Source organism: Melanerpes formicivorus, unplaced genomic scaffold (assembly GCF_026170545.1).
Source record: "Melanerpes formicivorus ecotype bairdi unplaced genomic scaffold, bMelFor1.0.p_v2 SCAF_1, whole genome shotgun sequence".
In the NCBI taxonomy this organism is placed as follows: domain Eukaryota; kingdom Metazoa; phylum Chordata; class Aves; order Piciformes; family Picidae; genus Melanerpes; species Melanerpes formicivorus.
Window position 1 is genome coordinate 30,232,626 of NW_027142353.1, and position 14,325 is coordinate 30,246,950.

The 14,325-nt window shown below is 43.4% G+C and overlaps 1 protein-coding gene across 1 annotated transcript; it reads left to right on the forward strand.

Moving 5' to 3' along the window:
- Positions 1-2,938: 2,938 nt before the first annotated feature.
- LOC137441341 (lysozyme g-like) lies at positions 2,939-9,166 on the forward strand. Its single transcript, XM_068138724.1, has 6 exons — positions 2,939-2,970; positions 4,414-4,488; positions 5,265-5,354; positions 6,840-7,036; positions 7,276-7,414; positions 8,043-9,166. The coding sequence occupies exons 2-6, from the start codon at positions 4,446-4,448 to the stop codon at positions 8,171-8,173; spliced, it is 600 nt and encodes a 199-aa protein (XP_067994825.1). The 5' UTR covers positions 2,939-2,970; positions 4,414-4,445; the 3' UTR covers positions 8,174-9,166.
- The last annotated feature ends 5,159 nt before the right edge of the window (positions 9,167-14,325 follow it).

A 14,325-nucleotide genomic window follows, 5' to 3' on the forward strand; every position in this document is an offset into this window, starting at 1 on the left:
ACATCTCTGTTAAGTGGAATGAGAAAGAACTTCACCCTGGTAGATCACTTGGCATGAAGAAAAATAAAAAAGCTGAAAAATCTGTGAGTAGGGAAGAATTAGTGTCATTGAACTTTGCTGTGCTTTAGATCTTGTGTGTGCTGCTTTCTAGACAATGTGAAACAAATAGAAAATGCTGTTCTGCTCTGTACCTTCCTCCCCTCTTCCCCCCCCCCGCCCCCGGCCCCCTGCCATACTCCCTTTAGCTCAGTGTAACTAACAGAGTCAGTGAAAGACCAAGAGGAAACTCTGTAGTCACTGACTGCTGCTCATTACCAGGATGCCTCTGTGAATACCAGGGAACTTTCCTGCCTAAGAAGATGCAGATACCGTAAGTTGACTCTTCCTCTTTCCTTGATTTTCCATCCCCACCAGTGATATTTTTTTTAGGGATATCAGTCCAGCACATTCCTGGATATGTCTCTATGAAGTCCATACACTTAGAAAGAACTACTGTAATCATATACACAAAGCTGTTTTCTACCTCATCTTCTCTTCAGCCTACCAAAAGTAGCATCGTATCACAGCTGTGTGACATCACATCCCTTCTGTTGGGCTATGGACTGTAAGCATATCTGACTTGATATAATTTTCCAAATTACATCTATCATAAAATGAAAAACTGTGCTGTACTAGTAATAGGTGCCACCTGCTCTCATTAAGTGGTTTCTCACTAAGTGGTTCACCTGAATTCAGTGGCCTGGCCCCACAAAGACCTTTGAGCAGAAGATCATGATTTGTAATGTTCTGCAGGGCCTTTTTACACAGTGGTACCTTGGACAGGTGCACAGGCAAAGAGCCCTGCTCCATTCAGTGTATGTGAGCATGACCTTGTTTGCATAAAGGCTGCCTGCTTTCATCATTCACTCTAAAAGGCAGTTGGCAAATTTTGTGAGAATAAAGATATCTTTAGAAAGGAAAAGGACCGTTCATAATGCTGATGGAAAAAAATACCCTCTTATTTGGCCTTATCCTGGAAATTGTGTGAATACAAGGAACCTGTCCTAAGGACCCAAGAGCACACAGCAGCACAAATAAAAATAATTGTACTTACAACATCCACCATTCATTGAGTAAACAAAGAATGATGCAGTGCAAAGCAAACACTAAAAATGCATGTGACAGTACTGTGAAGCCTAGAAAATCTGTAACTGCATGAGCAATAAATGAGAGAGAAAATACATTGCAAAGACAAAGAGTATTTAAATTCAAAACTTTGTTTCAAGGACCATCCGCAAGTGGCCAATGCATTAGGAAAGAAATTTTACCTAAAGTCAGAGGCTACTTAAAAAGATTTTGAGTCACCAGCATCAACACAGATTCAGTGAGAGAAACATTACTTTATTATCCCTAACATGATACTGTTTTTATAAAATGTAACTGGATGCTAGTACTAAATTATTTTAATCTGTTTGAAAGAACAGATCTTGCTCTATAGAAGGCAAGTGAATCTTTCTACTGTTTGTTGCTGTCAAAGTGGTGTACTCAACTTTTTTTCAGCTCATGTCTTACGGCTTTCCTCCCTTCCAACATTTCTTCAGTTACTATTTTCTTTTGAAGTGATTAAAGCCACACTGTACATGTGCTGTCCCTATTTTCTTCATGTTATTTCCAAAGATACCATATAGATTCTTACCTTGCATTATGTCAGATGTTAAACCCCAGTAAAAGAATTAGGTGATACTCTACCACAGTAAGATACCAGGTCTGTACATGAAGAATGAATGCCCAGCCCTCTAATCTTTGGGAAGATGTCTGTTATTTCCATGTTTCACTCAAATGAGTTTCATACGTACAACTTGCCTTAACTCATATCCCAACCCTTCTGTAACAATACAGGTAGGTTCTCCAGGTGAAGCTCCTCTCTTTCATACTATCTTAGGATCTAACATCCATGATATCTGTGTTTATTGATTTTTAATTTGGTGTGGCCCAGTTCCCGTGCTTTTCAGACTGGTAGCCATCACTTGGGTTTGAGCCTAGTTCTTGGTACCTGACCAAAACAGTGTTTCCCACCCACCACATCTCATGCCCAAAAGAGAGCAATGGGAATAAATGGGTCTGTGTTGTATTAAATAATTAAGAGAAACATACTATAAACTGTGAGAAAATCTTGGGTTTATAACCTTCATACATGCTGGACAAGGCCTTCAGAAGAGGAAAATGTAGGAAAGGGAGCAGACTTGAAGAGCTCTGGCCTCCCAGACTGCCTTTTTATCTCCACGTGACATATGTGAAAAGTGTCTCAGTCACAAATTGGAAGTCTTTCAGAGATGCTCTGTATGCTCCCACTGGCTCCAGCTGCTGAGACATCAGTTGTCTTCCTCCTTATTTCAGCTGCAGCATCCAGCCTTCCTAAATATGAAAGTCAAGCACTGTCTTTGCTTCCAAAATTTTCACATCACCCTCCTGAATTAGGTTTGCTGTAAGCAATTAAGTAGTGAGGTGCTTTTCTTTAGAATTCATATGAAAGTATGATATTTAATTAAAAGCTTGCCTGTCCAAAATCGTTGAGGAAAAAAGACCAAATATCCATCCAGAAATGTGTCCAGACTGATCTCAGATGCAAAACAAGAACAGCACTAGACAGGGATCAGATTTTTGCCTGGCCTCTGCCACTGATTCACTGCAGTACTTTCTGCAAGTCATTTATTGTGCATCAACATGCTTATTGATGGAGGAAAAATAGTATTTATTTCCTTCCATAGGGTTGTCCCAAATCTAACTAATCACTGCTTGTGCAAATCTTTGGATGAAAGGAATAGTAAGTATTCTAAGCTCTTAATGTACATTACTTATGGTACTTTAAATAAATGTCATTGCACTAGGTAGGAATTAACATTCCAAAGCCAATAGAGTGTGTGCGCTTTCATACACATATATATAGAAGTTGTCAGGACCTGCCTCAGAGGAAAGCTGACTGAAGACAGGGTGAGTCTGAATTCACTCATAATATTCACTTAGAGACAAAAGCCTTGATTTTGTTTTGACTTATCAACACTGTTTGCTACACTGTCTATACCTAAGGCCTGAGATTATTTTTGTGATGGGAGGGAGGGGAAAAGACTGATGATTTAAACTTTATAATCTGTCTGTTTCCTGTGTATGGAAGCAGCTACAGTGTGCATCTTCTGATGGGATCCTATGTGGATTTGCCATGGATTTCACAGCTATTGGGTCAAGTTACATTGGTCTTGCAAATGCTCAGTTTTAGAGCTCAAACAGAGCTACTGTGTGTACCCAGCTTTCACTGTGGGTGTTTGCTGACCTGAATAAGTTCACTCAGGAAAAGGGAGTCTTTCCAATGACACCCACTGGTGGACTACTTGTGTTTCTGCATCCTTGCAGTCTGATTTGCAATAGAAATACAAGCTAGAGAAAAGGGTCACATGTTATTAAATTCAATAAGGTATTTTCAGGTGTTAATAGCATTGTGTGTTGATTGCCTATATAACTTGTGATGTGTTCTGTATTTGAAGATCTCTTGGGGGGAAAAAAAATTGTTAGCCATAAAGGTGACTTGGTTTAAATGTATTCACTAAGACAGCAAATACAGCCGAAGTTTTCTGCTATTTATAGCTATTATCTGATGATATTTTTGAGTTTTATTCATAATCACAACAAATGCATTTATTACTGAAGTGATTATCTGCTATTATTGCACACAGAATTTAAGACTGAAGTATTATTTCACCAGATAAATATTGGAGTTGCCCTAGATGTCCTCAGCAGAGAATTAAGGGTCATATTGCTTGATTTTTAAAAACATATTTTTCAAAAAACCAAGCAAAAATCCTATTGTGCTTTGGAGAGCGAGAGAGAGACCAAGGACATATGCATTCTGTAGCACATTAAACTTCAGACACTTGAAGCAAAGGTACTCTACCTTCTCATTGTAAAGACGTGCTACCAGTGTTCAGGACGGGCCATGTGAGCAAGTGATGTGAAGTGACAGGGACTAAAATAATCCCTGTTGACTCAGGCTGCCAACAGGGACCTCCTTGCTTCCAAGCTCCCCAGGCTCAGTCCTTCCGTCTTGATGTAATGGTGTAGTGGCACATGAAATTAAGATAACATTCAGCCATAGTAGAAGCCTGTATCCCCCAAACAAGGAAGAAATAAGCAGCAGATGGGCTCCCATCACTTGCATCTCTTCCTACCATCACTGTCTGAAGCTGGCAGCTGCATTCCATGCTGGAGGTGAGAGAGGGAGCATGCTGCAGAGGGCGTGCGTCCATTTCTCAACTTGTCTTCAGTTAATGCCACTCCCATCTAGTATCTCAGGGTAGGAGCTTTGGGCACACATGGTTTACTATAGGGCTGTTGAAAATCAGCACTGATTTCCTCATGGTTTGCAAACCACTCTCTTTTCAGGTCTCCTTGGGCAGCTGAAGAGAGCCATCACCATGATCCCCACACTGCTCTTACTGGGCCTCATGGCCCTTATCGGTAAGCTGGAGTTTGGGTTTGGGTTGATGTTGAAAGCACCCAAGGAACTGTTTGCAGAAAGATTGCAGAAAGGAGTTGTGCAGGCAGGTCTGAGGCACCCTTTCTGTGCAACACTGTAAAATCCTGTTACTTGAGGTCCTCAGCTACCCTGTGAAGCTGCTTGCTGCCCACATGTCTTTCAATATTGTGATCTGGAGTACAGAACTGACACCAAAAGGGAGTCATAGAGATACTTCCTAATTTTCCCACCTAACCTTACCCAAGCTCTCTGCCTACTCAGAAATGGTCTCACAAATGCAGCAAGCTGTTTGATGAAAGTTATTCATTCCTCAGTTACTGAAGAAACAGGCTAATTTGCCCAGGCTGAGGCAAGCAGTCTCCTGAATTAATTCCTCACTAAGTTATGGAGGTATGCAGGTGATGTTCCTAGCTGGGGTGCTCAGGTACCACCAGCCATCATCCAAGGGATCCCAGATATTGGAAGGCACTGAATGGAAAGAACCCACAAGCCCTTAGACCTAACTTGGCAGATGTTTTTAATATAAGCTGTCATTAGATTCATCCACTCAGAAAAGAGGAAATTCATGTTCTTTATATTTCTTTGATAACATTACTGACGAAGACCAGAAGCAACCATACAAACATGGACAAGACAAGGTGATGTGGGTTAATGCTCTAGATGAATCCCTCATGCTTGATTTGTATGCATTTGCAGCACACTGTACAGTATTGCTCTGAGATCTTTTGTATTCAAACACCTCCGTTTAATTTTTCAGCTCCAACCATGTGTAGCAGTTGCTATGGTGATATAAGCACTCTTCAAGTCCCCACAATCTCCTGTACACCTGTAAGAGCCCCAGACTGTGGTAGGTGTCATTCATTACTCCATTTGTCAACCTGTTTATACCTGACAGAGAGATGCTTTACCTTCTGTTATTGCTAAATTAAAAGTGGTACAGCTATTCCATTAGGTAAAAAGAAAGAAAGCAGCACTTGCTCTCCCAAAATGGCAAGTGCTGTGAAGCCTCCAGACCTGGTGGGAATAGACTAGACTAGACTAGACTAGAATAGACCAGGTTGGAAGTGACCTTCAAGATCATTGTGTCCAACCTATCAACCAATCCAAGCCACCTAATCAACTAAACCATGGCACCAAGCACCCCATCAAGTCTCCTCCTGAACACCTCCAATGATGGTGACTCCACCACCTCCCCGGGCAGCCCATTCCAATGGGCAATCACTCTTTCTGTGTAGAACTTCTTTCTAACATCAAGCCTAAACCTTCCCTGGCACAGCCTGAGACTGTGTCCTCTTGTTCTGGTGCTGGCTGCCTGGGAGAAGAGACCAACATCCACCTGTCTACAACCTCCCTTCAGGTCGTTGTAGAGAGCAATAAGGTCACCCCTGAGCCTCCTCTTCTCCAGGCTAAGCAACCCCATCTCCCTCAGCCTCTCCTCGTAGGGCTTGTGTTCCAAGCCCCTCACCAACTTTGTTGCCCTTCTCTGGAAGACAAATTTCAGGTCCCATAGTCAGGATCTTGAGCTTCTAAGCAAAGGGAAATGGCACAAGCACTTTTAAGTTAAAATGGCTTCTTCATCATCCAGGGCTTTATCTAGTCAGAATCCTCACAAAATCCTGGGGCCTGCCTGATCAAAAGGAGAGATGCACATAGCCACACCCTGAATGCTAGCATGTCCCAGGTCCATCCTATGGGTGGCCATCATATCCCATATGTAGCCATCCTATCTCTTGGTGACCTGGTTTTGGTAACTCCTTTCTATTTCCCTCTTTCTTACCTTGTGTTATTTCCTCTGCACAGCTGACTATGTTAGCATTATACTGCTGAGATCTCTGAAGACTTTGGCATGTACTCTGAATGTATATGCCTCCAGGGTAGACATCTAACTGCAAGTGTGCAAGCATGGATCTGAAGCTGCTTGATTGTTTCCAAACTGTTCCCCAATTAGTTTTAAAAATCCCCACCTTTCTATACACAGACTGAAAACATTCCTAATTCTGCAGTTTCGCTGGTCACTAGTAACACATCTCTCATTTTTTTCAAATGCAATTTGAAATCTCACTTTTCTGACTTCAAAGCCAAAACTCCAGTGGTGTGGCCACAGAACAGGACATGCATGGTCTCACCTCCTGAGAAGCTGCCCTCTTGTTTTTATCATATTTGGGTGCTGGCACAGCAGCTTTCTGTCCATGGTCAGAACTGCGCTTATCACTCAAGTACCACTGCCCAGCCTGGTGTAGCTTCATTTTCTTCAAAACTCAAGTTACTCCTTTGATACACCCACTCAAGGGAAAAGTAAAGATAAGTCTGTCTGCCTTTTCCTACACCACAGGATATACCATAGTACGGAGAATTGCTGAGGCAGACATTGTGCGCCTGAGGAAATATGAGATCCCAATTAAGAGAGTAGCCAGAAGGTTGTGCTTGGACCCAGCACTCATTGCTGGCATCATCTCGCAGGAGAGCCGTGCCGGCCTGCTCCTGGACAATGGCTGGGACCAGGGACGGCACAGGTATGGCTTGATGCAGGTACGTTGGGATGATATGTATGAGTAAGAGAATAGTAATGTAGTGTATATCCAGAGTCTGACTGTTCTTTGCTCTAGATAGCAATTAAATTTGTTCCTTCTGCATTGAAGTTTGTGTTTAAGTGTTGTCTTGAATAAGATCACTTTAGTGAGTCACAGCCTGGGACTATAAAGAGGAGAGTGAAGCTACAGTGATGGTTGTGCTCAGAGCCAAACCCATTTTCTGCTTGTCTCTTCTAGCTTGGCGGACAGCAACAACACCTTTATGGATTGTGGGATAGTGAAGAACACATAAATCAGGGCTCTACTGTATTGGTTCTTGCAATTAATGATGTACGGGCAAGACATCCTACTTGGACCTGGGACCGGCAGCTGAGAGGTATACAATGAGCTGTATACTGGAAAGGGAAATGCTGAGTGATGGGAGTGCTGTGCATTTGTTGCTATCACTTTTAATTGACAACGAGCATCACTCTGCAGATTTTATATCTGAAAAACAAAACCAACAAACAAAACACCTAGGACTTCTCTAGTTTAAAAGAGGTAATCCCCAAACAAAAGACTGGCAGGAGGTCTGACACAGCCTTCCAGCTGGAAGTTCCGCCAGAAATTCCATGTTTCTGCCTGCAGAAGAGAGACTGTTGTGGTATGCCAAGCTCCCCAGCAACTTTGCTGCAGTAGGAAGCAGTGGAAGACCAGCCCAACCTGGGAGCTGCCGCAGCATCATGGAGGCATCTCATTGCAGATCTGGGCAAAGGTGTCAGTCACAGCCTTGGCAGACTTCCCCTTGACTTGAGTGACAAGCACTCACAGAGGGCTGGGTCCACAACCTCCTTAAATTTCACAGAAAAGGCATTGTGCTTAGTGAACATGAACAGATCTTTGTTCATCCTACAAGTGAAATGGGTGTCAGATGGGTAAGTTAGAAACCAACCAAACAAAAACTACTGTTAAGTCTCTATTTCTTACTTATAAGCCCCTTACAACTCCTCCTTAATTCTTTCCAGGGGGAATCTGCACCTACCGCGCACGAATGGGCAACCTGCAGGTCTATGACGAAGACCCATGTGACAGAGACAACTACTATGCTGACAGCGTGATTAGGCGAGCCCAGTACTTCAAGAGACATGGGTTCTAGCTCATAAACCTGTCCCGCTGCCAATCCTCTCCTCTACATAGACTAGCACAGTAGTGATGATAGTACCCAGTGCACTTCCTCAGGTCTCCTGGCAGGACTGATGCTGGTGGCAACAGCACTTTGCTCAGTCCCACAAACCTCAGCTCCCCTCTCACCAGTGGGTGAGCTCAGCACTGCCTTCCAGAAGATCCACAGGAACCACAAGCTTCAGGGCCCTTGGAAAGAAAATAGGGACAGTCCAGCAATGTTTAAGTGTCTGGTGAGGAAGGTGCCTCTTCCTGTTCAAAGCTGAACATGGGGCTGTTTGTTCATTCCCCAGGCACATGCAAGCAAATAGGTCTCCCTTGGCATTGGCTGTTCTCTTCCCACCTCCTCCACCCATTTCCTTCTCTCTCTCCCTGGCCAATGGGGCAATGAAAACCCCAAGTTAAATTCTCCCCCCTGCCCAGTTGTGTTGCCTACAGTGCAAAGAGACTTCTTGCCAAGCCTTTGATCTCTGCACTAGCTGTGTATTCCTGTGGCCAGCCTTGTGGGGGACACCACCAAACATGCTTCTCTTAGTCTTCCAAGCTCTGAAGCCCACAGCCATGGTAGGACTGTATACCTCTCCAGGGTGAATGCACCCTCACACAGGGAAAGTACTGCAAGTGCCACAGCAGGCATGCAAAACACCTTTCAATTAGGGAGCAGCCCTCTGAGTAGGAGCTGGTCCCCTATGTACCCACCTCAGGAGCTCTATCACAACCGCAGTGTTGATAAAGAAACAATCCACAGCCTTTCCTGCTTTAGATTTGGCACCTATATGCTGGATTTTCTCCAAGTATGCAAGCACTTCAGCATCTGTCCCTTTGCCAGGAATCCCATCTTCTAATTGGGAGTGAATAGCTCTGGGTTTATAAGGTATGTTTGAAAGTGTTCCATGTGGATAGGTCTGGTTGCAAATTTAGGTTTATTGAGAACAAGAGAGAAAATAAAGATAAATGCTGCGTCCCACTTTTTTTCTTTTTTGTTTTTTTTCCAATTTCATGGGGCCCATTTTGGAGGTGTCAGGGCACTTTTCTGCAGGCTGTCACCACTGTTGAAGCAATGTGCCTGGAAGTCCCTGCCCAGCAGCATGTGGCTGGGCTGCATGCCTGGGCTGCCAGGGCAGGGTCAATGCAGGCAGGATGAAAGCTGGTTTGAAGACAGCTTTTGCAAGTGGAACAATTTTAATGCTGTGATCCTTGTCTTGCCAGTCACTAGTCTGCTTACTGTCATGGCAAGGACTGTGTGTGATTAACATGCTTGCAAGAAAATTCATTTTACCACCTCTAGAGACCAGAGGGAGCTCTAACATGTCTCTAAGGTTACTAGTTTCTTTTTTGTTAAGACTATAGAAAACAGTTCGGTGTTGAGCAACCACAGGTATTGGATAGATCATTTAGTCTTTAGCGAATTCTGTACTATGTGAAGATAGTTTTAGTAAAATCATTACTTTGTAGTACAAACTTATGAAACATATCATATGGTTTGAGCCCCTTTACTTGAAGTAGCCTATGTAAAATTCGTAAGTTGGAGTCTGGTGTATTATGTTATATAAACTTCCATGTTACACAAACCTCTTATGTAAAACCTTTGAATACATTCTTGGTAGAGCAGTGTAAAATTCAAATGGGGCAGGGAATCTTATTGGTGCTTACATGTTTAAAGCTGTGGTTTTAGTTTGGAAGGCAAACAAGGGTGGAGATGGTTTTGCTTCTCTTCGTGTTGCCCTTAATTGCCACTAGCAACCTCCCTTTCACCACTACTGGTTTTGCCATTCCTGCACATCTGTGAGTTCCTCAAGAGTCTTATTTCTGCATCATTACCCATGAAGCTACTGCTTCATGTTATGGTAGCATCAACCAATCACCTGCAGATCTGCCTGCTAGCTTGTGCAGCATTGCCACACAGCATTATTTCTTTCAAAAGTCTATTTAAAAATTCTGATTATGGGAATTTCATATTTTATTGCAAATATTATTTCAGGGTGTCAGCACTTTGTAGTGGATAAGGAAAACCTCTGCAGAAAATTAGTTGAAATATAATTGCTTAATAAATTGGCAGGAAGGAGTAAATAATTAAGGAAGGTTTAATACTGGCACATTGCCTTAAGATACGAGCAAAAGCTTTCCTGACAAACAATGAGTTCAGATTGCTTTTCCCTTCCTCTTTTCTTGGTCATGCATATCCATGTTACTCCAAGTCATTGGTGTACACAGGGCTGCTGTAGCTACACTTTTGGTCACACTCTTCATCTATGGTCCTGGGGTGGAACTAACTTTCCTTGTAGCAGCCCTCATAGTGTTGTGCTTTGTACTGGTATCTAGAAAGGTAACACACCAGTGATTTGGCTACTGCTAAGGCTGTCTCTGACATTCATTATCACAACATTCATGTTCCAGGGCAGCTGCTACATGTATTAGAAGCCCTGCTTCACCTGGAAGTTAGAGAATAAATTCCTTGTTTTCCTTTGCTTCTGTACACAGCCATTGCTTTTGCATTATTAAACATCAAGATAAAGACATGTTGACTCAAGGAGGGTTTTTTCCCTTCTTATTTTGTCCCCTTACTGTCTTGCCAAGGGGAAAAGTGATAGAGCAGCTTGGTAGATACTTGGCAATAAGATAAGGTCTACAAACCATGATGAAAAAGGGAAGAGAAAAGCCAAATCAGAGTGGAAAGAAAGGTCCAGGGAATTGCAGTCCAGGGCAGCTGGGACCAGGGAAGATGGGATTGAATGATTTCTTTGTGAGCACCTGGGGGATGACAAAGTAGCAAGAAAGTGTGAGAAGGGCTCTGGCATCTTGACTGGGGAGGGAAAAGCCACCTTAGATCAACCAAAGTCCTTATCTCACTGGGTAAGGGGCCAAGAGAGAAGCCGCAGTTGTGCCATATCATGAGCTCAATAGGGCTTTCAGCAGCAATCTGAAGTGCCCTCATACATGAAGGGCCTTAAGATAAGTAGAAAAAGCACTGATTATCAGCAGGTTGTGGTCAGACTTGTGAGACATTTCAAGAAAGGCCACACAAGTCTGTACTACTGCAGTTTCTCTCAAATTTGTGGTTGAAAAATGAATGGTGGACAAGAGCTATCAAATCATGGATGATGGCCATGCTGATAGGGTAGGAAAGCACTTTCACTAATGGCTAAAAAGTATGAAAACCTATTAGGAATCAAAGTACTGAAATAAAATAAACACAGGTGCAAAAATTTTGAGGACTTCAAGCAGGGGCGTAAGCAAGGCTTGAGTGGGCAAATGACCATCCCACATAAAAGGCTGGGTGTTCCAGTGGGAATCAGAGGAGTTGATACCAGGGGAAAGAAGGAGGAGGGGAAAAAAAAAACCCAAACCACCACCCCACCCCCAAACAAACAAACAAAAAACCACAGAAGAGGGAAAAACCCATCTGGCAATTTGTCTTTAACATAACACTGGGTATGAAGCATTTGGGTTAATTCTCTGCTGAACTATATAGCTGTCAGCAACAGTGAACCTCAGCTATGGTGCTTGAGTCTGTCACACCAACAAAAACATGTGCAGGAGGACTGCAACTCAGGTGGAGGGTATAGCCTATAGGAAACAAGGAATTAGATTTTCTTCTTTCTAGAAAAGAGAAAGGGGACACAGTGATGATTTTCTAATATGCAAAAGAAATGAGGGCAATTACTCATCCTCCCCTTCCCATTGAGGCAAGTACTGTTGATTTTGGCAGCAGGTTTGTATTGGATACTTCAAAAAACTTTCAGGGTAGTGAAGCAATGCAACATTCACTGAGCATTTTAAAGAATGAGCAAGACTCACATGTGAAAGTGGTTCTATGTCACAGCGCTGTAGAATAGGGAAATGCAATGGACATTGTTTCAGGTCCTTTCCAGGCTATCATCACTGCATCTGAATCAGCAGTCAGCAAATTGAAAAGACAATAAATTACTGTTAGGGAAGAAAAATCTTCTCTGTTATGGTCCTATGCTTTGGTTTTACAACTGGTGACAGTATTGGGAAATGGTTTTAAATGTGCTCTTACAATAAACAGCAAATATGAGGTGACAAGCTTCTCTTTAATCATCTTATTGATATGCAGGTGCTATGGCCCAATCCCTCTGTGGCTCAGGTAAGGATCTGCCTGAGATCTGGGGCTGCAGTGACTGGCTTTCATCGACACCACCAGAGGCAGCAATTAAACAACCTGTTTCAGTAGTAACTGAAGCAGTAGGAAACCACTGCCAAAACCAAGTCCCTATGGACCAGAACCATAAACTACATGGGGGAATAGGTTGTTCTGATGAATGACTTTCAACATTGGAGTTGGATCAGTTTGAGCCTCATGTCCATGCGTCTCTCTCCAAAAGACATGCAGGAAAGAAAGGGAAATGCCACAGCAATGTTCTGGTGAATAACTGAGTTTGTTTTGCTTCACTACTAATTGAAAAAGTGGACTGGGGCTTCCTAGCCAGCAGATTGTTTCCCAGCATGGTTCTTCCCTGGTGGTTATCTTGGGAACACTCAGGACCAGAGTTTTTCTTCCTAATAAACACAAACCTCATGTTTTATCCAGGCTAAAAAGGACAATACTGTGGTCCATTTTCCTCTTATGCCACCAGCATCCCTAGCTGTTTAACAAAGGTCACAGGAGACACCATCCTTTGTATGCCTCTCTTGCCCATGAATCCATCCATTTGCTTTGGGAATGTGCTCTACAGCCTACTTCTGAGCGGCACAGCTGTGGTCATAAGTTCCTTTGATAATGCTGTTTTGAATCTTCACTAAATCCTTTTTGAATATCCAAGTACACTTTACTCTCTGGCTTTTATCTGTGTATTCACATCATCCTAGAAGACCATCAGGAAACAAGGAAGGATTGCCCATTATGGAAGCTAGGCTGATCATCTCCTAGCTAATCAAGTTTATCTATGACCTCAGTAATCTTACCTTCAATATACTTCTATATTTACCAGGGCAAGTGCCAGACTGTGGTCCCAAGGACTCCTCTGGAGCTGGTGCTGCAGTCAGGCATGACACCAGCTGCCCACTGGCATGCCAGTGCCACCAGGAAAGAGCTCTTGCACAACAACCTGCTTTGCCTTGGCACAGCTCAGTCCCCACAGTCATTCCTGCCAGGGCAGACTTACTGACAAGGAGGCTTTCTGTTTGCTTCTGTACTTACACAGGATTATCTGGCTCCTATCAACTGTCCCAGGGTTCCCAGGGAGCCTCCTTATGGCCTCCACAATAAAGACTGGCATAAAGGCTACAAATGAGTACTAAAGTTTTGTTATCCCTGAGTGCCCCTTTCACACCTTTTCCACTAAGCAGCCCTTGCCTTCCCCTAGCTGCTTTTGATGTATTTGAAGTCCGTTTGCTTACAGTTTGAGCATCCATTGTAAGACACTTTCCAAACCCTTTTGCGGTCCTTTTCCTTGTTTACATGTGATCTCTGTATTTTATGTCAATTTACCAACAATTCTCATGGACAAGTTTTCCCTTTATTCCATAGCAGCCTTTTCCCTATGGCAGGCACCTTAACTTTCCCATTGAGGGGGCAACATTTTGTTTTCTCCTTGAGTTGTGACATTGTTTTAGTGTGGGCTTCTACCAAGGTAGTTTTGAACATCCTAGATGACGCTTGCAGAATTCTTTGGTTTGGGGCTGCTTTTTACTGCAGACTGTCCTTTCTCCACCTGGGTTACAATGTCACCATGTTACTACAGACTTGGGGATGTGTGGTTGGAAAGCTGTGACTTGGAGAGGGGCCTCAGGGTATTGGTTGACAGTCAACTGAATATGAGTCAGCAGTGTGTACAGGTGGCCATGAAAGCCAATGGCATCCTGGCTCGCATTAGAAACACAGTGGCCAACAGAAACAGGGGGGTGATCATCCCCCTGTACTCAGCACTGGTGAAGCCACATCTCAAGTTCTGTGTTCAGTTCTGGGTCACTCACTACAAAAGGGACATTGAGGTTCTGGAGTGTGTCCACAGAAGGGCAACAAGGCTGGTGAAGGGCCTAGAACACATGGCCTGTGAGGAGCATCTGAGGGAAGTGGGTTTGTTCAGTCTGGAGAAGGGGAGGCTGAGGGAAGACCTCATCACTGTCTACAGGGAGGCTGGAGAATGGAAGGGGCCAGCCTCT